This window comes from Lepidothrix coronata, unplaced genomic scaffold (genome assembly GCF_001604755.1).
Source record: "Lepidothrix coronata isolate B3197 unplaced genomic scaffold, Lepidothrix_coronata-1.0 Scaffold169, whole genome shotgun sequence".
NCBI classification, from domain to species: domain Eukaryota; kingdom Metazoa; phylum Chordata; class Aves; order Passeriformes; family Pipridae; genus Lepidothrix; species Lepidothrix coronata.
In genome coordinates this window covers 1,558,617-1,585,626 of record NW_016690349.1, presented here as the reverse complement: position 1 = coordinate 1,585,626, position 27,010 = coordinate 1,558,617, and the positions used below count along the sequence as shown (strand labels likewise).

Here is a 27,010-nt window from a genome sequence, read left to right as displayed (position 1 = left end):
CCCAAACAGCTAAAGCTATAGCAAAAATATATATTTTACATATAAAACAGATATATACGGTGAGAATACTATATGCCTATAACCCCAGAAACCCCAAATAGCTTCATAAAAGGGAAGAGGGGAAGGGAGAAGGGAAAAAGGGACAAAAAAAGGACAAAAAGGGACAGAAGCAAAACAGGTATGCACAATCTAAAAACCCGGTAACCAGCAAAATAAAGAACTGGCAAAATCTCACCACTTCCCTTGAGAGAAGCAGGATGGCTGGACACAGCCCAGCACTCTCCCCTCATGCATGGCAGATAACAGCAGTCACTGTAGGCCTCAAGTCCAGATAAGCAAGACCAAGACAGGGACCCACCGTTCTCGAACCTCGCCGAAAGAGAAGAGAGCGAGCTCTCTTATCTATGCCTTATTTATACCCCCGTTTATGTAAAGGAATAGCATGGAATACTTTCTGGGTCACCTTCCTAGTTCCTTCCTAGTTACAAGCTGGTCTCCAGGAAGGCCTAGGGTGAAAACTATCACACCTTTGAAGAGGAACTTGCCTGGAGAGCTGGCATTTTTACACTGACATTGTGACCGTGTTTTAGGCCCAGTGAGAAGATGTAGTTTCCAATTTTCTGCGTTGTGTACTCCCATGTTTGTATTTTGGAGGCAAAGAGGTTCCATGGTGTGCCTGGCATCCAAGGGCAGGGACTTTCCTCTAATTCTCATTATTTGTGACAAGCTCTGGTTGCATGTAAATAACTCCTACACATCATAATGCTATTATCCAGTAGTGTCTTTTTCTTGCCTTTCAATATCATTGTCAAGTTTATTTACATGGCCCCTTGCTCTTCAGTTAACACCCTTCTAGACATACTATTTTCTTGCTCTATAATTATCTAGCCATTGTAAAGCTGAATTGGCAGACACTATAGTGTAATTCTAGCACTTTTAGCCTAATTGGGGATAACCACATCAAGAGAAGATGGTCAGTGACAAATGAGCATTTTTTTTCCCTGAAAAATAATACATAGCTGCTGCTTCAATCACTTTTTTGACAGCTTAACATTTTTATATCTTTTTGAATATATATTTCTATGAGGAGAAAGCTATTACCAATATACCACACAAGCATATCCTGTCCACAAATCTGTATTTTTTTTTTTATCATGGGAGATCTTTACAACTCAAGACAGTGTGGGCAACTTTCTGCATTAATTTCAGTAGGTGTGTCCACCAAGACTGTAGCCTCTCCACCTGATGAAGCAGGACCAAGAACTGTTAGATGGCCTGTGGGCCACTAAAGACGACATGAAATATCTTAATGGACAAACCAGAGAAATCACAGACTTCTGGGCTCAGAAGAAACATATGATAGCAGCAATGTAAAAATCTGGCCCTGCTGTCCCTGGGATTAAAGGGTTTTTTGTACACTTTCATCTCATTAATGACATATGGGCCTTGGAAGTCATACAAGTCTTATGAAATATTAAATGTGCAATGCCTCGTGGTGACAAATATACAGTGCTGAACGGAGGGTAACAGGGGCCACGTCCCCCGCTAGATCTGTCCAGGCACACGTGTAGCATCCCAGGGGAGAGGCTGTCACCATGCAGGCTGCCCACACCACACTGTCCCACTGGGCATTTGGTCTTCCTTTTCTGTGTCTTTCTTATTAATTCTTTTAGCCGAAGAGATCAGCTTTTGTGAGAAGCAGCTTATTTTGTAGTCTCTTTGTGGGGGTTGATGTGAGCACAGCACCCAGTGCTGGGAGATGCCAGTGCAAATGTTCACCCTGACCAACCCAGTATCCAAGCCATCTCAGATCCCCATGGGCTGTCAGAAGAGACTTCAGATCCTCCAGAAACTTCTTGTGACACCACGAGGGCCACTGGGATGCAAGGAACATCTCAAGACCCTCAATAGTCTCCCTTCTCACCTCAGACCAGCTTCAAAACCCCTTTGGTCTGTGGGAACCCAAAGTGTTTTCAATGAGCCACTCTTCCATTTCACTCATGTTGGTATCTAGGGCAACACAAGAATAAAGGACTCAAATCTTTCATAGGCTTATAGTCTAAGTGTTTCAACCTACACATCCGTACCTCTCTTAAATATGTTGCTTGTTCCACCTCCAGATTTCTGCATAATCCATCCATCCAATACACCCTATACCAAATATTTTGCCTTGTCATCTCCTTGTAAATAGAGAGTGTCAAATACACAGCCAGCTCATTGGATACAGCTAGGAAAATAGTTTAGTCTTCCCAGTGGAGTAATTAAAGAAATCATCCCAACTAGCCAGTCAACTCTAGTCACACACCTAATCAGCCCAGCTGGAAGCAGGAGGCTTGTGATACACATGCACCGGAAGGGGAAGGACATACAGGACATGTAGTCATATGTGGAGAATTCATGGTTTTGGCACGTGTGTTCTCAAGGATTCAATGGCAGTCTGAGAAAGCTGGTCCTAAATACTTGAAAGCTCTTAAAAGGCCTGTGATGGTACCTCCTGCTAACTGCTTCAGGGAAGGCAAATCCGTGAGTTCAGCTGTGATTGTGTACATTGTGTCCCCAACTGATAAAATTGCTATCATACTTTGGGCAGTAACACTACAGCTGCAGTCACTAGCAAGGGGTCTTGCCCACCCAAACAAGAAGAAAGTTATCCATGAAGCTACTTTTTGGCAAGTATTTGCATAGTATTGTTCAAAAACTACTGTTCACTGTTGTATCCCACCACATGCCTGTTACAAAATCTGAGCAAAAAGGATCTGATAATCCAAAGACTGGAGATTCCTCTTTTCCTCATTTTCTTGAAGTTTCTTTTTGTCCTACTTAGATTTGTGTTGCATGTAAAAAAACCCAAACTTTCCAAAACAAAATATTCTGTTGTGACAGTACTCTAACTCAATAACAAGTCTGGAATTACTTAAAATCTCTTATTTCAGTCCTTCTAGGTATAAGCTAGCAATTCTTGAACTTTTCGTGAACTAAAAGTCTTTTTTGAGGAGCCTGGCAGTTTGGCAGAGGAAAGAATGGAGATCAGTAAACTTGAGAAGTGTATTGGCATCATGGTTCTTGCTGCTTCTTCAATTCTTTAAGGAGAGACAAGAAAAGAAACTTGACTGACTGACAGACAACATTCATTTTTGCTGTGTCCTTGTGGCAATGCAGAAATAATTTCTTATCTTTTTTTCTTTTTTTATTATTACTATTTAGTCCTAGGATTTTAATGGGCTTTCTTATTTTTCTTCTTCATCTCCACAGGGAAGAGTATTTCTTTTCCATTTTATTTTCATTTGCCTCACAAAAGGAACTCTTCATATAAGAAAGAGGAAACTACAACAAAACTGTTCATCCTAATGTATTTCAAGCATGGTTCCATGTTTATAGGTGAGACTTAGCTGTGCTTCTTTTATGTGCTTTAATTAAGTCAAAGTGCCAAATCCCACCATATCCAATAGAAACCTTTGGCTTGGAATTGTGACTGGAGTCATCAAGGGAAACAAGGAATTCAGTGGAATGAGGTATTCAGTGCACTAATTAGTGTCCAACAGCTGCACTAGAAGTTGGAAAAATGTGATTTTGAGCCTGTATCTGAAAGGACATGAAATGCTCTTTCCTTTGTGCTCAGCCACACATACCTGTCCCTTGCTATGTTCACAGCAGGACTCGGAGAGGTGAGGTCAGTTGGATGAGGGAACTGATCTGGCTGACAACTAACCCTAAGGACAGGAAAACCCAATACAACCAATGCATCTCTGGGATGATGAGGAGAGGACAGCTGGCTGTAACATTACACTCTGGTAAATGGAAAATAACATGTAAAACATCTGATCTAGGATTATTTAATGCTGTGCATCAGAATATTCTGTTAGCATAGAATAAATTCACTACAGAGTTCTCCTGTCTCAGCTCACCAGAAAATTTGTATCTTTAAATTCTCAAACTCAAACACAAACACAAACATGTTTCTTCAAAGAGTGAAGTCTGTTTGGAATTCATAAAAAGCATTCCTGTATTATGAGCTTTAATATTTACTTCAACCTTCTGAAGAACTGGAAGAAAATGTTCATTTATCAAACAATTTGGTGCATTTCAGCAGGAGAGAGTTGCTTCCATAGGGGTGTCTGTCTGCTGCTGTTAGGACAAGAAAGGCAGCAGGTCTCAAAATCCAGGTAGTTTTGTCTGTTTATACCAGAGGTCTCAATTAGGTCAGCGTACCTTGTTTGCCAAAATAGGCTACAGTAAGACTTCCAAGCTGACATTACTAAAACACTGTAACAGAAAGAACAACTGTCTGACTTGTGAACTAAAATGAGGCTTTTGATAACTGCAGAACTACAATACATCCTATTCTTCAGTGATATTCAGATTGGCCATGACATAAAACATCAGGATCACCAATTAGATATCTGCCAGAAAAAGGCAAGCAAACCTCAGGAGAAGATATTTTTCAGTCAGTGGGGCTCATAACTCTCCCCATGGAAGCTGCTCCATTACAAACAGCACTGTTTCCTCTACTAAAGGTATAGTGGAAAGATCTCATTTTTATTTAGCTGATCAGACAACCATTTCTTTGCAAACTGGAGTGTGGTATAAAACATTCAAGATGAGGTCTTTAAGAAGTTATACATTTTCTTGGACACTTTTTTAATTTTAGATCTCTGAGTCTTATTACTGTCCAGTCAAAGCTTGCTAGCACTTTGGGAGTGCCAGTTTCTTTAGTGTTTGAAGTGACAGCTACATGAACTGTGACATTTTAAAAGCATGATGTCTGCTAGGCATGTCTCAAAAGTTGTATGTGTTTGTTAAGTCCATAAATCTGCATGCTCACTTGTTGCATTACAGTTTTAAATTCCAACTTTTGCTTCTTTTTGCCAAAAAAAATGTATATGCCAGTGTTTAATATTTCACTGCAAATTTATTATAACTGGAAGAACTCATGTAGCGTAACACTCTCAGACAGGGGGGGTGTCTATACTGCAACCTGGAGGCGTGACTGCGACTTGAGCAGACAGCAGAGTAGCTTTCGTCTGGCTTGCTGGGTACTGATAACAACGCAGTCATGGCAGCAGAAGGCTGAATAACCCATGGAGATCTGTGCACCTCTCCATCGTCTCCAAACGCTCTGAGGCTGCTAGTTTCAAGCTAGGCTGGAGACCTTTCATGAACTGCAATCCCCTTGGGTTTCTACATGCGGATAGACAAATGGAAAAGGATATGGACAATGGAATATATGGATATAGAAAAATGGAAAAATATGCTTTTCCATTAATGTTCAAAGTATATTAAAAGATATTTTTTATAATAGCCAATGGCTATTATGGTTGTCAGATGACTGAGTCTGGAGTTTCAAAAAAAGGTCAGAAACCAAAATTCTTACCCACTTTTCCTTAGACCAAGGGTCTTCAAGGATAAGGATGAGTTCCTCTTGCAGATTAATAAATGGCTGAAATAAAAGGTATTAAAAAATCCTTGTGAATGTGAACAGAGAAAATGTCCCCCAAGGACTGTGAGAACCAAAACAAATGTAACTTCTGGCCAAGAAGTTCCCAAGCCACAGGCTGGTATAATATGGAAAATATGTATGGAAAATATGTACAGAAAATATCACAGTATAACACCTGGTTCTTTCCCTAAGCCTCCACAAGCCACTGTCAGAGAGTCAGGGCTGTGGGCAAGATACATTTCTGGTCTGATTCAATACAGTTTCATTCCTGTGAAAAATCTAGAAAAAACATTTTTCATTTCCCCACTAAAGAAAATACCCACGAGGAGTTGTCTGAAGGAGTTGTTCCTGGAGTTGTTCTCCTTGAGCAGACTCAAAAACTACTTAGAAAATAGAACTGGGTCTCATTCTGGTTTGTCCTCTGAAAGTATCAGCTCTGGGTTTCACAGCAGTCTAAAGAGAAATGTGATCCTGGGGTCAGAGGAACACAATCACAGTGCTCATTTTCCAGTGAGTAAATGCACAGTGTCCCTACATCGTGAATCCCTGATGCTGTTTTGGCTACCCAGTCTTTAGCAGGATGCATCAGAATTCAAAAGGGAAAGGCAACAAGAATATTGGAGAAAAGTCCATGAAGGGCAGTAAAAGACAAGGATGTTTTGAACTTTCTTACATGGAAGCAATCAGTGGAAAAAGTACTTTGACTGAAAAGAAATTACAAAAGTGTATTGGGGTGGCTAAGATGAGGAAATAGAGTAGAAATGTGCAAAATCACAAATGCTACAGAGGAAGTAGATAGCAAAATCTTTGATCTCTTGCAAGGTAAAGGAGAAAAGGAAGTCAAACCTATGGCCTTGGGAACAGGGTACAAAACAAAAGTATGTGGTAGGGATGTAACCTCAAGCTCCAGGAGTCCACAAGATATGAAGTGCCACAATCAGATCATTTACCAGGAAGGACAACTTCACTTACTCCATTGCTTATGTCCCTTCCTCAGGCACCTACAGACCACTGCAAAGGTCCATCCTGGGCAGGATGGCCGTTCAATCTTGTCTGTTCTGACATTTCTATGTAGCCCACTCCCTAAACAGAATGACTTCCTCCATATATATTTTTTCATTTCTAGTAAACAACTTTCCAGTGAGATGAAGTGACAATGAACCATTCAAATAATAGTGATCTACAAGAGTGACTGATCTAGGATCAAATAAGATATATTTTTTTTACATCGTTTGAACAAGCAGTTATTTTCTGGAGCACAGTAGGAACCAGAGTGGGTGCTGCTCTATTAGCTCTAGAGTACATCTGCAATTTTGTATATTTAATAGGAAACATGCTTCACAGAGTGGATCAGACCAGTACTCTACTGTCTTCTTCAGTAGCTATTCCCAGAGGCCTCACAGGAAGGTACAAGACATCCCATAACAGACCACTGGGAAATAATTTATTCATAAGAAAACCATCTCCTTAACTCATTTTGGTTAATGATGTCCTCCCTACTTTGAAGGCTGATACCTTTTCCACTTTGGACCTCTTATTATTCATATAAATTCCTAACCCTGCAGAGTGGTTGGCCTCAGTAATACTTCCTGGCAGAAAGTTCCACAGGTTAATTATGTGTTAATTATTTCCCATGTTCCCTTTAAAATACCTGCATCCAAGTCAAAGAAAATCCTCACCTCCTTTTCGTTTCAGTAGACTCAGGGGCTCTCAGGCCTTGGCAGTTGGGGGTGGCATTGACAAGGTGGTAAGGAATCCAGCTATTCATGTAGTTTACATTAAATGGAGCTAGTCCAGCTGCCCTTGTTTTTGATAGAGATCTGAGCACTGTAGAGATTTAAGGTTCCCCACAGTGATCCATCACATCTCTAGACACAAACAGAGCTGCATTCTGGGATGTGCAGCTCCCCATGGAGCATTCTTCCACGCAAACAAAGAAGGCATTGTGTTCGTGTTTTTGTGTGTGTAGTGGGTGGGGAAGGTGGTGAGTGGGGAGAGAGCCTCAGCACACAGACTGATACTTGTAGAAGTATTGAGTAAAGTACTTCTATCCGACCCCCAAAGTAAATTGCTAAACACTTGTTTCTGTCTGACATGAACACGATGAGCTGGTGCTTTGATCCGTGCCCTCAAACAGGTTCGGCTTCACACCACACCTACTTTGACCCACTGTCAATCGTTCCCAGCTCTCTCCCTCACCTACCCATTGTCATCCATTTCCAATGTGTTTTTTGTGGCCATGGGGCCATATACAGACACATTGGCTCAGTAAGTAACCTGAGCACCAGGTCAGGAGCTGGTCCTAGTGATGCTCCCATGGCTGTGTGACAAGAGAGGCAGGTTAGGAACACACAGCTGGTGGTCTCACAGCAGCTCGCAACCAGAGGCAGGGGAGACTGGTGACAGCCTGTGCTTCCCCCACCTCCAGTAGCCCTGCCTTCTCCCTCCTGTTGATGCCAGCGCTCCCAAAGTTATGGAGTAGGTCAGATGAGGAACCTGATCCAGCTTAAAGCTAATGTGACCTTAAAACAGTAAAATACCCAAGGACAGGCTGCGATGAAAATAGTTCCCATGCCTCGATCGCTGTGCAGGCTGCAAACACTGCTGCTGGGGTGGCAGGGGTGGGAATACACTGTTGTGAGGGCAGCAAAGCAAGGTTGGATGTCAATCTACACAGTGGTTAGATTACAGGGACTTAAAAATCATAATTTTTTCACCTCTTAGTCCTTACATTTGGGAAACTCTAAACATGCTTCTGACACAGCCAGCAGCCTTGGGTTTGCACAGCATGCTGTGCACAGATGCTGGTCTGTCAGTGAGGCCAAGCGCTCCCAACACAGGCTGTGTTGATCCCATGTGCCCTTCCCGGCACAGGGGCAGGATGTGAAGGGGAATGTGAGATCCAGCAGGAGGCCAGATAAGGGAGCCTTGCAAAGAAAATGAAAACAAGAAGCATAAGGGGGTTTAGGGACATGAAATCAGAAGTGGACGAGGTGAGGGAGAAGCAGGTTTGCTTTCCAGAGTACACAAACTTTATCACAAGAGTTCTGAAACGTTTTGTGTTCACTGGGCCTCTACCTCTGGGGACAGTAGCTGCTAGGACATGGTGGGAGGTGACATTTGATAGACTGGAGCCTCTCGCCCAGGTCTGAGAGACCAGACAAACACAATGGCCCTGCTAGACAGGATGGACATTTTTTTGCAGACCAGAACACCAAAGCTATGCTTAATGTCACCAGCGTTTCAGTCTTATCTTAATGGATAGCAAGGCCCTATTTTTAGAATCAGTCAAACATCTAAGAAGATCAGCTCAAACAACAGTTTCCTTCAGCATTCAGATTACATTGCTCTGACTTCAAGGAAATAGAATAAACCCAGAGACCACAATTTGAAAATAGAAACAGAAAAACAGGGATATTTTAGGATATAATTTTCACAGGTCATGGAGTGCCTGACGGATGTGCCTGAATGTGTGCTAGCATCAGAACTGCTGGCTCCTGACCCAGTAGCCACTTCCTTCCGTATTTTCAGATGTGGAATATTTTTTCCATAGTGATACATTAAGGAGGACAGCATAGGGACAAGGACTGTTGGCTGTGCACCTACTGGAGCTTTCCTAGGTAAAGATGCAAGGACAAATTTACCCATTCAAGCTTTAAAGACAAAGTCTGAAAACCTGGCCTTTATTCTTTCCCTCTGTAAATGTTGGGTTTTCCTAGCAAGCTAAAAATTATGGCAACTAAATACTTCGGGGAGAACAGTCATTAAGAACAGTATAAGCACTTCTGCTACACCTTGGCATTAGCAGTGACTGCACTGTTTTCTTTAGAAGCTTCTGAGTGGCAGGAAAGTGGATATGAAAAAGAAGAAATAGTTAGAAATTGTACAATATTCAAGCAGACTGTAATAATGTTAAATTCCATTTTAAAGCTCCTAAACTACTTTTAAAACAACAAAAAAAGGGACTGATTTACAACCTGCTTCACAGCTGAAGGGTGGAGTCCAGTAGGATTATTTGCCTTTGGATATGCTAGTAAAATAACAAACCTATATTAATCCAGTCTTGAACAAAACTGCCAACATTTTGAGTGTGTCCGTCTGTTAACAGTATAGCAAAACAGTCAAAACAGACTTTATTTTTAAAAGGAATAAAAAGATGAAGGCACCACTAAGACAGAAGTCAGTTATTCATTATAATGCTTTTTGCAGCAGAGCTTCACTTCAGAAGCTGGAGAGCTGGTGGTTTTCTCTGTTTTGTCGTCAGATGGCTTGACATGCAAGTCACAGATAAGCAAGTCATGTACACACACATGTAGTGTGTGTATATATATAGATGTGTACTAAAGATTGAATTAGTAAACCTTTTTGCTTGGGGAAGAAGCATGAGGTATAGACACATGTTTCAATGCACAAACAAAATCATATTTTGTTCTTGGTTCATTGGCACCCTGGTAGAATAAGGTCACCAGTTATGTATCCTCTTTTGACCAGCTTACCCCAATGTCATTAGCTAATGGGCATTAAGCAGGAAAGCAACTTCCTTCAAAGCTATTGAACTGAATAAGCATGTTTGCATTGAAATATTACATAGTGGGGCACAATCGTGATTGGCCAGCAAAAGGGAGGAGAGTTACCGAATATCAGCAGCTCCCATGTTATTCTGCCCTGTAGGAAGAGATGAACTGCCAGAGCTATGTGACTGTGAGCAACAGATTGGTTCAGCAACATCTCTCTGCAAAATTCAGCTGATCAGACCATGGTGCTAACAGGCTTGCTCAAAATTGCTAACAGATTGACAATTATTCACATCACAGACACTATTACAGGGACTGAGTCGAGATGTCTCTTATGGAAACCATTACAGAGCAAACTGTTGGACCCTATCTTCTCTTTGTAAATGAACTGAGCTTGACTGACTCAGATGAGGTTCTCCTTTTAACACGAGCAAAGAATGTGACCCTCCTGCTTCAAACCCTCCAAACATGCCAAAACTGTCACCTTTGAGGGCTGAGTGATCAAGGTTTGCTCTTTGCATCCAAAACAGTTCCTTCAGCAAGTCCTTCAAAATAGGTAAAACAAAATAAATTGAAATATTCTAACCCACAGTTAAAAGAAAATTAAATAATAAAAAAGACAGACTTACAGCAAGAGAAAAGACTGTGCTTGATTCTTAGTGTCAAATTCTTCCTCAGTGAGAAGTTTAACTTTTGTCTATTTGGCATGTAGTTGCAGACAGAATGGTGGAGATTCAGGCCTGCCCCAACACCAGTACCTAGCAGCTCTCACAAGACACACAGTACGAGGAAAACACCTTTCTGTGACACGCTGAGATCTTGAAGAACCACGTTGCTTATTCCCCTCACCATCACTAGTAGTTTGTGACTAAATTTTAGCACCCAAAGATGACAGTAACAGCTTTTCACTGTGCAGATTACTCTGAAAATAAGTGAAGAAACCTTCCCTTCACAATGTAACTCCAAAGACAAAAAGCAGAAGTCTAAGGGCATAAGCACATGCAATTTTAAAATAAAACCATTTTTTATAACAAACTGCTGACCTACACATCTGTTCCAAAAAGCACTTTTTGGACATTCCTCATTGTCCATGGCAGAATAGGCACATTTTGGGTTGAAGATGATTGCTATGACCATGCTTTTGTTTTGCTTCATTGTACAGAGAATAAGCCCTCCACCTCAACACCATTCTTCAGTTAGCTTTCTGCTGATACATCCCCATTAAACTCATGATGACACCGACACCCCAGCTAGCTATCTCAGTCAGCTTCAAAATGACAGTTCTCATTTTAATGACAAAAGTTTATAATTACATGATAATTATCTGTGACTTGGGCTTCTGTGCACTGTCCTCACATAAAGCAAAATGCACATGCTTCTGATTATACTGAAGCCAATGGGTCTGCTGGATCAGTGGGCTGAGGCCAAAGGTATGAAGTTCAACAAGACCAATTGCCAAGTCCTGCATTCATTCACAACAACCCCATGCAATGCTACAGGCTGGGGGCGGAGTGGCTGGAAAGCTGCCCAGTGAAAAAGGACCTGGGAGTGTTGGTTGACAGGAGGTGAACATGAGCCAGCAGTGTGCCCAGGTGGCCAAGGTGGCCAATGGCATCCTGGCTTGTATCAGAAATAGTGCGCCCAGTGATTGTCCCCCTATACTCAGCACTGGTGAGGCCACACCTTGAGACCTCTGTTCAGTTTTGGGCCCCTTGCTACAAGAAAGACACTGAGATGCTGGAGCAAGTCTAGAGAAGGGCAACAAAGCTGGGGAAGGGTCTAGAGAATAAGTCCTATGAAGAGTGTCTGAAGGAGTAGGGGTTGTCTAGTCTGGAGAAAAAAAGGCTCAGGGGAAACCTTATTGCTCTCTACAACTGTCTGAAAGGAGGTTGTAGCCAGGTGGGGATTGATCTCTTCTCCCAGGCAACTAGTGACAGGATGAGAGGATATAGCCTCAAACTGCACCATGGGAGGTTCAGGTTGGACATCAGGAAGAATTCGTTCACTGAAAGGGTTGCCAAGAATTGGCACAGGCTGCCCAGGGATGTGGTGGAGTCACCATCCCTGGAAGTGTTTGAGAAATGACTGGGCATGGCTCTTAGTGCTATGGCCTAGTTGACAAGGTGGTGATTGGTCAAAGATTGAACTTGATGATCTTGGAGGTCTTTTCAAACTAAATGATTCTGTGATTCTGTGACTCTCACCATCAGTATCAAAGGATCAGGATTTCAATCCATACTGTAGTTTATTCAGTATCCCTGTCTAAGCAAATTACTTAGCAAGCCATTTAACAATTTATTGCTTTTGGAAGAGTTACTTATTTCCCTCTGGCTTTGTTTTCTCCTCTGACAGGGATAACACTCAGAGCTTGATAAACTATAATTAGCAAGTTTCAAACACACTTCAAGATCTAGAGATAACAGCACGCTACAGGTGCACAATGTGTTTATTCTTAACATTTCAGGCCAGTGGTACCTGACCTAGGAGCTGCAAAGCTATAGCTTACAAAGTTGGGTTGCAAGTTCATTGGAAGTACAAATGGCGAGTTAGTGCTCACAAGTAGAAACTGTGACATGAATCCAGAAGTGGTATTGGGACTGAGGTCATGAACCTGGTAGTGAATCCAGAAGAAAGGTCCCTCCGTTTTACTAGTTCCAGAACAGCTTAAAATAGCAGGCTTTGTGCTGATAAATATGTTTCCACTCAAGGCTGCAATGCAAGGTCTCACAGACCTGCTTTTCTGTTGAGCTCTCCCTCAAGAACAACAACAGAAAGTTCTGCCTACGCCAAGTGATCTACTCAATTAGATTTTACTTCAATATGTGTTAAGAGATTGGAACAAGATTTTACACAAATGCTCACCCCCCCAAAAAAGCCTTAACAGACTCAAACCTATATTTCCCATGGGTATACATCATCTGAATAATAATAATAATAATAATAAAAAGTCTCTGGGACCTACTGTGAATATCAGTTTGGCTACCAGCTTTATTACATGGAAAACTTCCCGGCAGGTGGTTGTAATCCTTCTAGAAAAGATCAGGGCTGGATCAGCAGCGCCTTGAGGAGTTAGGTGCCCATCTCTTATTGGATTTACACTGTGATAATCTAAGCACAAAACCATTGTTTCTTGGGTTACTTCATTAAAAAGCTGACATTTTGGTTCATGAAGCCACATCTAATCTAAGCACTTGGCTTGCAGTCTGTTGATTTTCTGTTTTTTTCAGTGGTAAAAGACCATTGTCTTCATGTCTTCAGATTTTACAAAGCTTACTGGTTCTTCCTGGGCATTGGACTCTGTCCTAAAAGCGTATTTAATTTTTCAGGAACATTATGTTCTAGAAAATGTTTTTTGTAAGGCAATAAAAAAAATAAACAAATACACCCCCCCCCGAAGGGTTTTGATTTGTCAAATATAATTTATGCCCACATAAGATTCATTCCTTAAAATAAATACTGAAACCTCAGAGAGAGCCCTTGTTTGGGTTTGCAAAGGGAAAAAGTGCTGTGTAAATGGGAGTGGCGGTTCGCTGCAGCCCGAGCCCCACTGGTACCCTCAGAGAGCAGAGCAGCAGACCGAGGTTTTTACTGGCCTCTGTTGTGTCTGTTGAACTGTTGCTCCGTCTTTAGTGAAATCTCAAGCAACAGAAATCCTCTATTAAAACCACCTGCGCGGCTTTGTCAGCCGAGCTCCGTGCTGTCAAATGACTTAGCTTCTTAAGCCAATACAAGTCATTAAGAAGAAGGTGAATTAGAGATTTAGACGTTGCCGATAGTAACTATCTCTGATCAATTGATATCTTCCTCTGATAAAGCAGCGCTCCCCGGTCGACCCCCTTCTCTGCCTCATCCATGCAGACCCCGACCACTGGATCTAATTACGGGTGAGGAACACCAGGCCCTCGTCAGCGCTGAAAGGCCATCAGTAGGCCTATCCATTAATAACTCTCCTGTGCGCTGTACATTGTAATTGTCAGACTGCAATTTACAGTAATCCTCCAATGCAAAAACTTAAATAGCTGCAGCTGATTTGAAATTCATACAACCAGTTGAAAGAGAGAAAAACAAGATGCACGGGTTAAAAGGCCAAATTGTGCAAGTGTGTGCGCTGAGTGACAGACATTTTAGTACTAGCCTGGGACTATATTTTAAAAGGTCACTGAAAACTTTTGGCTTGGGCCCTCTGACAAACAATGAACTTTCCATATATTTATTTGCCATCTCTTTGTTTTTACAGCAAGCAGAATAAATGAGTTAAATGACGTTGTGCGGGTCTGCACATTGTCAGCACAGGTTATAAGTCATTATTAAACTCCATCAAATCAGACCAAACCCAGTCTAGGCAATGAGACTAAAAGTTATTTGCATTCCTTCTGTCATAAAAAATCATATCCCCTTACCCAAGACTTTCGTTTCTTTATTAAATGCAGCCACAAGAGTATTTCAGGTCTGGCAATGTGAGCTCAGGAAAATCTACTCTGTATAACTCAGTGTAACAGCTTAGAACCGATTCCACTAAAATGTCCCAGTTGAGTGTATCTGGGCACTCAATCAAGATACACATATTACTTTTAAATAAGATTAGCCTTTATATTTTGCTGCTTAAGTTAAAACTTTTCATGTCATTCTCTCATTTTATGTAAACTCCAACATAATTCTGTTTTAGAGAATACTTCAAACAAATTAAAATCCTCAACTTGAATGTGTCTAGAAAAACTTGCCTAATAGCATAGCAAGCTGTTTGGTGACACTAAAACACTTTTAAATAAGATGAATTTTCCCTGCGTTGCCCTGGCTTTGTAATTACTGCTGCTGAACAGAATACGCCTTTGGTTACAATGGCAAAAGCAGCGGCTTGCGCTCTGAAACTTATTTGACAAATAACTTACAAGTGACCTGCAACATCTGTTTAAAAAATCGTCCTTTCGTATCTGCCTCAAGTCGAGTTCAGCATTAATTATGAAATGCAAACATATCATCTGGGGCCAAGGGCAGCTTTTACACATACAGGAGGCACGGTGTGGGGAGGGGGGAGGGCTGCAGGCGCCTTCCTTATGCCAGTCAAGGGGAAAGAAAATATTTAAGTAAGACTCCATCCCAGCTACCAGCCTGTAGTGTCGTGCTAGTGAGATCCAGTGACACACAATGATGGGCCTGATGTAGTGGTGCTGAGCTCCTGGGTGCTCAGAAAGGCATGAGCCATGGTGGGACAGGACTTGGAGAGGCGTGCAGTGATGACCAGGACCCTCAGCCACTCTGGACATCAGCTGGAGCAGTGAGACCACAGCACCTCCAAGACCTGGCCAAGAGCTTTACTCATCTGGAAGGTGCCAGCAATGGCTACAGAAGTGTGTAAGTCATGTCAGCTCCTCCGGAGCTGCAAACACCTACTTGGCAAGCAAAGGACTCTACACTTCAAAGAACACCAGCAAAAGGTTTTCATAAAACTAATGACAATCTGGTTTACACTCACAAAATCCTATCATGATGGAGAAGATGTTCTTCAGTCTCTAAGTTTAAAGCTCTCCTCAGTCCTACCTCTCAATAGTTTACTACTGTGCTGCTTGGTGTAATATCAGCTCAGGTAGAGATTTAGCTCATAGTACAAAAGCAGATGGAAGAGTGAAATACAGCACTTCTCTTTTCTTCATAGACAGGAAAATTTTTTTTATAAGTCTTTTTTATGTGGAAGTCAGTAAAAAATAAAAATAAGAAATTCCGACCGTATGTAATCCTGAATTACATTATTTTGGATCTGATTTAAAAGTTATACAACAAGGTTTCATTCAAATAACATGTGCAGTACAGATATCCCTTCACATCAATAAATATAAATAGTGTAACTATTGAATATAAACTTTTAGAGAACTATTTCATTATTGCAATCAAAATAGGCTGCTTCTAAGCTATGTGGAAGCACATGTAAAGCACAGTTGAACAATACCAAAAATATTGATTTCTGCAGCTTTAAAAGATATTTGCTTGTAAGAGATCAAAGGGAGATCTAAAAGTTAACTTGTGCAGGTCTCTTTTCTCTCTGCTGCTTTTTTCATTTCCCTTCTTATACATGAACTTAATCAGCAACCAAGCTCAGCCACCAAGTGATAATATTTCTGTAGTTAATTGTGGCATATTGGAGTCTAGTAAGGAATATTATTAAACTGTCCTATAATTCATATTTTGTGTGAAGAACTGGGACTTGAAAAACACCTGCCCAAACAATTCATAAACACACTGCACAGCAAATACCTATGGTAATTCACTGGATTTACAACCGTCATATTATATTAAACATACAGTATCAAAATTTATCACCTATTACACAGATTCCTGTTTTAATAATATCTTGTTCTTGTACAATTGCACCTTCTCTCCCAAAGGGTCCCAGAGCACTTTAAAATCATACATACAGGAATTGCTTCATTCACTGTGGAAATACAGCTGCCTCTGTGGTGGAGTGAGGGTTAGGGGAGGAGAGGAATTGTGCACAGCCATTATAAACACTGACAGTCGAGAGAGATGGTTGGGGACGGGGAGCAGAGAAACTTATACCAAAGTCTCAGGAGCATCGTATAAAAGGCATAATCACAGTTGCAGGCGAGGGAGGTGCACAGGCAGCTGTGGCAGAACATAGCACAATTCGGAGCATTTCTGACCTAACCATCACTGGTGAGCAGTCCCGACCGCAGGGCCGGCCTGCAGCCTTCAGCTCCCACCCTCAGGCAGTGGGTCACAAAAACCGATGAACCTCCCTGTGGTGCAGCTGCTGAGGGAGTTGAGCTGAAGGCTTGAAGGCCCTCTCTCCAGTATCCACACACTGCATTGCCTAGATTCCCCAAAGATAACCCCAGCTGTGTTTCCAAGAAAATGGGAGCCCACTGGCTAGATACCTCTGTGGTGGGCAACTAGGTGAAATTGTACAAAAATAATGCAATATTGGAAAAAATCAGGCAGATGCAGGGATTTTTGCTAGGCCATTGACTGAGTCAGAACTTGGCTGTCAAAGATTGCTTTTACCTACACCATTGAAAAATGTTTGTGCTCCTCAGTTGACTCCAATCGCAGCTTCATCTGCTTCCTCATACTTGCCATAAGTGCCAAAGTAGTCTCCTGTGCCTTCATGTTAGCCTCAAATCTCTTCAGCCTCGTCTCATCCAGGACCTTTTCAGAACCTCTTTGATCACGGCAAGGAATCAACTTCTTAACGTTAGGTTAGATTTAGCTTTACAAGGAAATCAGTCAAAAGCTTAAAACTGTCCTCTGAAAATCACCACCAATGGGCTTACTCCTGCCTATTAGACTGCAACCAGAGAACCAATCTAACCTGCTTCTCTTCAGTTTGAGACATATCCTGGTGAAGACTCAGGGCAGAGATGTTTTTTCAAAAAAGCCAGAAGATCATGCCAATGTGGTGATGAGGAAATGTAGCTCCAATGTGGGGTTGAGGAAGTGTAAGCAATCATGACAGGATGAAAAACAGGAGAGGATTTTAAGCTCAGTGATGTCAGAAGGCCACAACTACAGTCTTACCTCTAACAGTTTCCCACCTACAAAACACAACTCTACCATGCCTGCTGCCTGTGGTGTGGCTGGTTCAGAAACTGTACCTTTACTGTTGGCACAGTGAACAGACCACAGCTCTTCTCACCACAAACTTGCTTTGGATGCAAGGCACAGCTTTCACTACTGCAGTTAAGACACGGAGCCCTCACAGCTGAGTCACAAACTCTTCAGGATTTGTTTTAGACATCAGAGGACTAAGTTCGGGATACTTGAAGTTTAAAGTTTGTTGGAAGTGGCAAAAACTGCTCAGTGATTTCTGCAGTACCCAGTGGCCAAGGTCAATCTCTGCTTATTGCAAGGTTCTGCTTCAGTTGGTCTCTTCTTCCCCGTCCCTTCCTCAAGTCCCACTGCCACCCTAAAATTTGATGTCGGAATATGCAAACTCTGGTTCTGCCTGTTTCCACCACTGCCCAGCCCTCCCTCGCGCTGCTCACCCCTTTCTGGGGAGTTGATTTATGTGCTGGATTGCCCAGGTCTGTTCCCTTTCGTCTGTATATTTGAAGTGTCTCTGAATCTTGGCATTTCTTCCAAAATATTTCCAGTCTACAACTTTCTGTATTTGTTGATAGATTTCAGGTGTTTATGCAGGTCCCCCATCACTCCTTGCCTCAACCACTGCAGTTTCTTGGATTTCCTGACACACATCCACGCACCATATCCTACACAAAAAGCAGCTGCTTTATATCTAGACTACATAGACTATGTACTCACATCTAGTTTAGTTCCTACAGCCTATATGCCACAAGGCTCTGCTGCATTTATTTAGATGCTGCATTAAGTAACCCTTCACCTTAGCTAACCTGCCAACACAGCAACATTACTTTGCAAGAAACCTTCCACAGAGGTTGCTGTATGATTATTTTACAGTAATTCAGCAGCTTGCAACTTTAAGTAAAATAAGGAATTCCCTTGCAATGTGCATGCACAAGGATGTGTGTTTGATTCAGCCCTGCAAGGTGGATGGGGAAGGTCTGACTTGCCCTTCTCCTCTGCCTTGCTGTACCTGCTGAGGAGAGTGGCATTCTTTGGGAATTCAGCCTTCCATGGCAGGCAGTGCTCAATGCTCCACACAGGAACCCTTCTGGTTCACAGATTCCACAGAAAGGCCAACTTTTTAAAGCCCAGCAAAGGTCCAGAAAAAAATGGTTCCTAAATCGTCCATAGTTCACTTTCCATCTCCACCACTGGCAATTTCAACACCATTGTTGAGGCAGCGTCCTAGGAACTTCTGCCCTTGTTTTAAGCGAGGTTTTTGCTGGCACAGCCCTGCACAGCAGCCAGTTGGCCAGACAGGGAGTACAGTTGCCTATGCCATGCTTGTTTGTATAATGAGATCTCTTTTGCCTGGAGCATATCTACTATGTAAAGTTGGGAAAAAGGTGATGAGTGTTGCTGGCAGGAACATAATGCCCTGCTATTCTAGCTAGAATCACCCTGAAAGCAATAATTTCTTAACTTAAAATTGGTGCTGCAAAATGGTATTAATTGCTATAATTGTGTGAGAATAGGGCAGATCTTAAAACAGGCAGAGAAGCTGTGGATGTCCAGTCCCCGAAATTGTTGAAGGCCAGTCTGGATGGAGTTTTGAGCAACCTGTTCTAATGGAAGGTGTCCCTGACCATTGTGGGATAGGGTGGAACTAGGTGATCTTTAAGATCCCTTTCATTCCAAGCCATTCTATGACTCAATAATCCTAACTATCAAGCTACTGAGGCTCTACTGGATTCAGGGAGGGTTTCGTTCAGACACCTGGGTCTTGTCTAAAGTCAGGTGACTGAAGAATGAATACACAACAGCAAAAATTACTGATTTAAGTGGCTGAAGTATAAAAACATGGAAGCAGGTGCCTATGCTCAGCAAGATCTGTGTTCACTGCCCCTTTTTTGCTAATGATGGTAGTTGTGAGACAGGCAATGCATACAACCATAGAACTGCTCCTCTCTCTACACTGCTGTATAAATAAGAAACTAAGTAAAGTTAAAAACCTTACCCTAAAACTGATGCCAAAGCGCCATTCAACTATTTCAGTAAAACCTGCTTTTTTAAAGGAATATATAATTGAGGACTGATCTGGTGATCCTGCTGTCCCCCCCTGTGGAACTCAGTGCTTCAGTTAGGTAAGTCCACAACTTAGCCCCAGTTTATTGCAAATGCCGGAACAGCTGTTCCCTGCCGGAACAGGGGAGTTCGTACTCCCCTGCTTCAGTTCAAGTGGCACTAGAGGGGACGATCCTCACTTAGGCAAAAGATGAGAGTGACTCTGCAATAACTTGTGATTCCCTGGCCATTCTGTAGCCTGATGAAATCTCCTTTTCTCCTTGTTCCACCATTTTCCCTGGAAGAACATTTCCAGTTTCAGGGTACCACATGGGATCCCATGTGGGATCCATGTCATCAGCTGAGTGCCAGCCCCAGGTTGGGGAGGAATGGGCCTCTTCCTCATTCAGCTCACCTCATTTTGAAAGGATGATCTAAGGGCAGGAAAACCAAATAGTGCCCTGCAGCTACTGATGTGGCTCCACTGACAGCAAAGAAATGTTGGGAGTTAGCCCAGGTCCTGCTGTCTGCAGAGTGCACACCTGAAATAGAATCATCACAGAATCACAGAGTTATTTGGGTTGGAAAAGACCTCTAAGATCATTGAGTCCAACCATTAAACCAGCACCACCACATCCCCAAGTGCCACATCCACATGCCTTCTGAACATTTCCAGGGATGGTGATTCCACCACTTCCCTAAGCAGCCTGTTCCAGTGCCTGACCGCTTTCAGTAAAGAAATCTTTGCTAAGATCCAATCTAAGCTTCCTCTTGCACAACTCAAGGCTATTTCCTTTAGTAGTCCTGTCACTTGTTACTTGACAGAGGAGACCGACCTCCCACCTGGCTACAACCTCTTCAGGAAGTTGTAGAGAGCAATGAGGTCCTCCCTTAGTCTCCTTTTCTCCAGGCTAAACGCCCCTCAGCTGCTCCTTGTAAAACTTCTGTTCCAGACCCTTTACCAGCCCTGTTGCCCCTCTCTGGACACGCTCCAGCACCTCAATGTCTGTCTTACAGTCAGCTGAAGCATCCTAGATGCCAATAAAAGCCCTGACGAAGACTGCCTGTGTTCCTCCCCTCTAAATTTTGCCCATGTGGCAAAAGAAAAGAATAAGCAGCTGGATATTCACTGCAGTAGGTGGGTTATCTCAGAAGTAGGCAGCTGGTCAATGTGCCACACTTTATTTAAGAGCCTGAAAGAAGTGGAACAGCAGAGGCTGCCTTTGCACATCACTGTTTCTCACCTTTTGCTTGACATCTGGAATTTACACTTATGTCTGAAGGACTTTTGTGTTAAGTTCGAATACATACAAGCTACAGAGCCCAAGTGGATGTCTTCCCAGTGACTTCAGAGAGCTGGACAGGAACTCAAAACTACAGGAAATTTTCAAGTTAACAGAAGAAAATTACTTCAATTCAAAAATAAGCATAAGACTTCCAGTAAAATATACATAAAAAGTAATGTTGAAAAAATAGTGTAAGTCGGGTAAGTGGAGATGGTTAAGCAGCAAAGTAAATGATACTGTTTCCATAAAACCGGGAAGGTCCTTGGTTATTTTGCTTACCAAAATGAAATTACTGTTCACATTCTACAATAGGAAAGACCTAATCACAGCTACGAGGAAAATAAAACCTGCTTACATGTCGCTACTGCCTGTGTCCACTGACATGGAGATTTCCTCTAAGGAATAGATCCTGCACCTGGACTCTGGCAGCAGCATTAAGGAAAGACCAGACAAGCACCAAACCTGTTCCTCTGTTTCTGGACCTGAAGTTATTTTACACTATACAGTTTCAACACCGTTACTATTAAGCTGTACTCAAAATCTACAGTAAGGAGGTGATGCTCCCACACTGGCAAAAAATGTGGTCACCTGCCTTTGAAGCAGAACCTTTACTGATTTGACACTTTGACTTTCTGGAGAACTCTGGTTGCTCCTCTAAGTCCCAGAAAAAGGGATTGTGCCCACCAGCAGCTCAGCAGGCTTTTCTCTACAACCTAAGGCAAAATGTGTAGTAACAGTTAACCACTGCACATGTCAAGCTACTGACTGCTACACTGTGAAGTTTTCAGAAAGGAAAACTCCTGATCTTTGTCTGGCAGGTCTGCCTTGTCTGCACAGATACATGACACTGGTGTGCCAGTCAGGACACTCTAAAAACACACTTTCAATATCCAGGGTAAGTGAAATATTAATGGAAAACAAATAGAAAAATAATTAAAATCGATGTCATTAATGCTGAGACTATTAGCTAATATGAACATGTTATTCTTAAAACATGTGCCGATTGTGCAAACCTGTGTTACTGAACCCTTGTGCTCTGGGGCCTCCCAGCTCCCACAGACATTTTGCAGGTATAATGGTCAACACAGAGATCAAATCGTACCACGTACACCATCATTTTTAACCTGAGTGTCCCTTAAGAGTCTTCACATAGCTATGAAGACAGTTCATCCATCAGAGAAAGGAGACAAGCAGACTTGTCTTTAAGCAAGGTCAAGAAATACTGTTTTCACAATTTTTTTTTTATTTAGACTGAAAAGCAATTTTTTTGTAAACTCTAGAAGATTTATGGGGAGATTAAGAGGAATTAAAAATAAAAGCAAAACGACAATACAAGGTGAACAGACCATAACTTTATTGGAGATATACTCAGCTACAATTATTACAAAAAACTATTAAAGGTAATTGTGATCCATAAGGTGCAGATTGCAAACTTCTGCAGCATGATTACAGTATGAATGAATTACATTTTATGTCCCTTAAAGACAGCTGCAGCATGTGATGGTAAATATTTTATTGTCCATCAAATTATATTTGTTATTCATTCTACTTGATTTTAACCATCTTTTCAGTCAAACTATTTACAATAAAAATGCCTGCAATTTCCAATTATTGTTCACAAACATTTTTCTCTCCAACTTGCTGCTGCAGTAAATTCTGAGTGCATCTACAAAGCAATTAAAGTAGTCTGTGGTTGCCATTCAAATAAAAGAGGGAAAAAACCCAAGGACTTTATTGGATAAAATTTATTTTTAAGAAATGTAGTTAGCTTTGACAGAAATTAATTTTAACTGCTAGTGGAGTATACTACAATGACCTCTAGATATTTGCTAACATAATTCAGATTTACAGTTGATATTTAGATTACATTTCATGGTCATGAACTGTAGTGTTTTAAGTTTAAAACCTAATATGAAAGTAAAGAAATTAACTTCTTGAAAATTTAAGCAATTGGAAAAGGATCAATGTCAGTAATTCAGTATCAAAAATCAAAATGCTTCTTGCTTCTCTCATGTAATAAATACAGAGATTTCCACGAGAATGTTTTCATGAAGAACCCATCCAAAACATACAAACCCAGAATATTGTCAGGCAGAGGCAAGTGCAGTATCACAGCAGACCACGATGCCATTTGTCATTTGTGCTGCTGTGACTAGGATACAAAGATTTCACTTTCTAAACAGATAAATGCATAGAGTATGTAGCATATGTTATGTCATATGCAGTAACATAAAAACCACATTTTCCAGTTGACGGTTCTGTATTGGCTTACAAGGAGGAAAACCCAAACTCTGCAACATACATACAAGCACAAGATTTTCATGTGTGTAAAAGAATGCAGTTCCATTGATTAAAATGATACCACATCAATTTGCACCAGCTGAGGATCCAGTGCCTCACTGCTGGGCCACTATTATATTCCTCCCCAGCACCAAAGCTAGTTCTTGTCCAAGTTCTGTACTCAGCAGTCACAACATACTACTGTGTAAAGAGACTTAAAAATAGTAGGCTTTTTTTTCTGTATGGACTTTAGCAGCATCAAGCTGAACAAACACTTCAGAAGTCGCTACTGGGTACTCAGTATTCAGACTGAGCACAGATTTAGTTGAGGTTGACCAAGTTACTAGGGGCTGTCTTTTCCCAAAAACTACATTATATGTGTAATATGTTGGTTTGTTCAGAGATAATTACTGGAGTGTCAGTCAGAGGTCATTCTAATTTTAATTACTTCACGTAACAGTAAAATGATGCAGTAGAAAAATAATAGCTTTAAAATACAATCAAGAGTTGTTACACATCTTTGTTGTATTTTTCCACATACAGTAAAAATGCCACAGACGTTACAAAATGACCTATTTAAGTTGTGCAAGTAAATGACACATTGCAGGCATTAAAACTATCTTTTTCAAATTCAGTAAATCAGAACAGCAGCAAGGCCAAACCACATTTTTCCTCTCTGTTAAGCATTTTTTCCTTGAAATGAGGTAAAGCATGGTACCAAGTGCAATGCTTATTTGTGCTACATGAACAGAACAGCGCAAAAAAAAAGCCATAAAAATAAAAACGCAGCATAGTTAGGAGGACTGTTTAAAGTACAGTATAACAGGACTTAGATTAAAAAAACCAAGGTTCATGCCAATTAACCCCCACACTATATATGATGAGCCTGTGTGGTTGCTTTTGAAGATGGGCTGCAACAGTCCACTTACACTTGTGCTTATAGCATGTCAAGTGACTTCTATCCCAACCTTCAAATGATCAGATTTAGGTCTTTAATAGCATACACTGTCCAGTATCAAAATCATAACAACTGTAGGGTAAAACACACAGATGCATAACATGGAAACTAATGTGGGTTTTCTGTCTCAAAAGGATAAAAAAATATTTCAATGAGGTCACACTGGAAAAAATTGTGGCATTTAAAACGCATTTAAAAACGCATCAGCAGCAGAAACTATAGTCAGCCACTACACATTTCAGATTTCCAATTCATAGGCTTTATCTAGTAACAAAGTGATCATTAAACTATTCTGAAACACAGATTAAGTTCAGTTAATTTTCTTTGCATCCAAGCACTCTGTAAGCACTTTACTGCTAACAATTACCTGAAACCCCTGAGAATCTACAACCTTGTAACAATCAGTAAGAAACTTTAGGTGTTCAAAGACTAACCTAAATTTTAGTTTTTCATAATGCAATTAAAACTACTTAAGACTTTCTAGATGGTCTGATTTAATCCAGTGATTGATGTCTGGCCAGAAACACAGAATTGTTAACATCACTAATCATGTATTTTCTCTAAGAAACTTCAGTCCTACCAGAAAGAGAGAGCTACAGCTTAAATCAGTAACTTCTTTAAAAAAAAATTTTTAAACAGCTAACACAAAGCAATTTGCATTTGAAAATTTAGAATGCATGTTTTTATTGTTCCATATAATTTACACTTGCAGGTCTTATATCCTTGTTATATTTTTGTGACTGAAGTACCAAACAAATGCTAGAATTTTTTATAAGCTACTATTTTAGTTATTGGTCTGACTACTATAACAAGCCGCTTTCAAATACAAGAATGGTCCTTGTCACAGAATGAAAAATTACTGATAGAAAATATACGAACTTTTGAAAACTGTATTTCAGAAAAGCTTAATGTCTGCCCCTTGTCACTAAGGCATTTATTTTATTTCTTTGTTAAGAAAGCAAGAGCTGACAGTTTTTGTTTTGTTTTAGTGTGCATTTGTGAGGAAAGGAATATGGTTTAAAAGCAGGAAATACAGTATTTATTTGTAATTTAATACATAAGACACAGCATCAAGTTCAAACTATTGTGCTGGAAAACGTTAAAACACCTTGCTCTGCTTTCTCAAACTTCAAGCATAATTAACAGGGCAAAATTGCAGCAAACCTCTACTGATACTGGTGGGAATAAGAGACCCACAGCTTTTTTAAAAGGTAAATTAAGAGGTATTATAGTTACAGTGCAAAAAATTAAAATTTCAAGCATAATATATAAACATAGCACCAAAACAGAAAAAAAACAATGCATGCAAAAACAAAAAGGAAAAAGAAAAGAAAAAAAGAACTGAGGTATTTAAGTGAAGAGTGCCTACGAAAATCTAATTAAAGAAGTATAGGCAAAGCCTAAAAAATAAAAGTATGATTTCCCCCCCCCCGTACTCCTGGTAGACCAAAACACCAATGAGCTAGTTTCTCTAAATTAAGGACCTAAATCACAGATGTATCAAAAGTACGGCAGTTATATCTCAAACATCAACTTTCATGTTATTTAACAGCACAGCTTTGGTAGATGAAATACGCATGCAACTCTGAAAAGTACAGTAAGAAATTTACGTGGAAATATCTCTAAGTGTAAAGGTGCTCTGTTTGTTAAATACGTAACCAATTGACTATAAAATCTGCAGCATATCTTAGGTGTGATATGTCTAAGGTTATTTTGTTAGAGTGACAGTTTGCACTGTGCAATTATTTGTTGCTGTTTCCAGTATTGGAACTATCTAGCTTGCAGGTTTGTGTAAAACTGGAATTTTAGCCAAAGACCATATTTTGTTTATGGTATAAAAAAAACTGTAGACTAACCACCTCCTCAGAATTGTTAAAAATAACCTAATTACATACATATGAATATAATTTCTATTATAATCCTGTAATAAGTCACAGCTATAGTAATGAGTTGTACTGTAAATATAGAGCTGTATCATTGTAAAATGCATAACAAAATGAAGGGAATGTAAAACAGTTTGTTCCAAAAGAGATCAGAAAATAAAGATTATTAATGAGGGTTTATTTATTTTTAAGGCAAGAACCTTTTTTTATGCAAGACTGTGTGGCATAAGGAAACTGAAGTTTCACTCTATCAGTATGCCAGCCATTTCAATTAAAATCTGTCCCTAACAAATAAGTGCAATAATGATTGGGAATGTCATCTTAATGTAAAAAGATGACACGTAGAGAAAAAAAAAAAGAAAATAAAAAGGAGAATACTGGCACACTTAATCTTTCTTATACCCAATCATCCAGTACAGTTTATCAACTGCTTTATGACTGGCACTAGTGCACAGATTGAAGAATTTCAAGATTACTATATATAAATCTAGCAACTGCATTAGGCATAAGCTCCCTCGCCTTCTAACACTAAGCAAAGCTGTACTGACAATAAAAGTAAACCAAAAAGGACCTGACAACAATTATTCTGAACACTTGCTAAATGTCATCATTAAAGCACTCTCGTGATTAAACAAAGCAGAAGTGAGGAAAGAAGACAAGATTGTGTTTGCGCAAAAAACTATAACTACAATTAGTTCCAAAATTTTATACATGTTAAATGTTTTGTTATCTATTCTGTTATCAAACTTTAAATTCTGTCTTCCAATTTGTTCCTCTCAACATCAACATTTTTTTAAGTTTGCTTTAATTGTATGTGATTTTTTTTCCCCCCATTTCATTTAGTTTTAAGAGGAGTCTCAGCTGTTTGGGACCTGAGGTTGATTTGCTTTGAGGCTTCGTAGTGCTCTTCTCGCAGCTGCAGATTTGGCAATCCTGTAGCTTCTGCCAACACCTTTAAACTTTCCCTTTCCTACAACTTCCACTGTAACTCTGACCTTTCCATCGTAAGTTCTTTCTGCAGGACTGCAAAAATATACACAAGAATTACTTAC

General features: G+C 40.6%; 1 protein-coding gene across 7 annotated transcripts in view; it reads right to left on the bottom strand.

The window, feature by feature from the left end:
• Nucleotides 1-1,971: 1,971 nt before the first annotated feature.
• The window catches only part of DICER1 (dicer 1, ribonuclease III), an 84,216-nt gene continuing 59,177 nt past the window's right edge, over nucleotides 1,972-27,010 (bottom strand). For 3 of the 7 annotated variants that reach the window (XM_017829830.1, XM_017829828.1, XM_017829829.1), the window contains 2 exons: nucleotides 5,372-5,437; nucleotides 5,023-5,178 (listed from right to left, as the gene is read on the bottom strand). In XM_017829830.1, the coding sequence (XP_017685319.1) occupies nucleotides 5,052-5,178; nucleotides 5,372-5,437 (193 nt within the window). In that variant the 3' untranslated portion in view covers nucleotides 5,023-5,051. Of the gene's footprint in view, nucleotides 2,011-5,022; nucleotides 5,179-5,371; nucleotides 5,438-22,169; nucleotides 26,982-27,010 lie in introns of those variants that run through there. The other 4 variants (XM_017829835.1, XM_017829834.1, XM_017829831.1 and 1 more) reach the window with 4 other exon arrangements.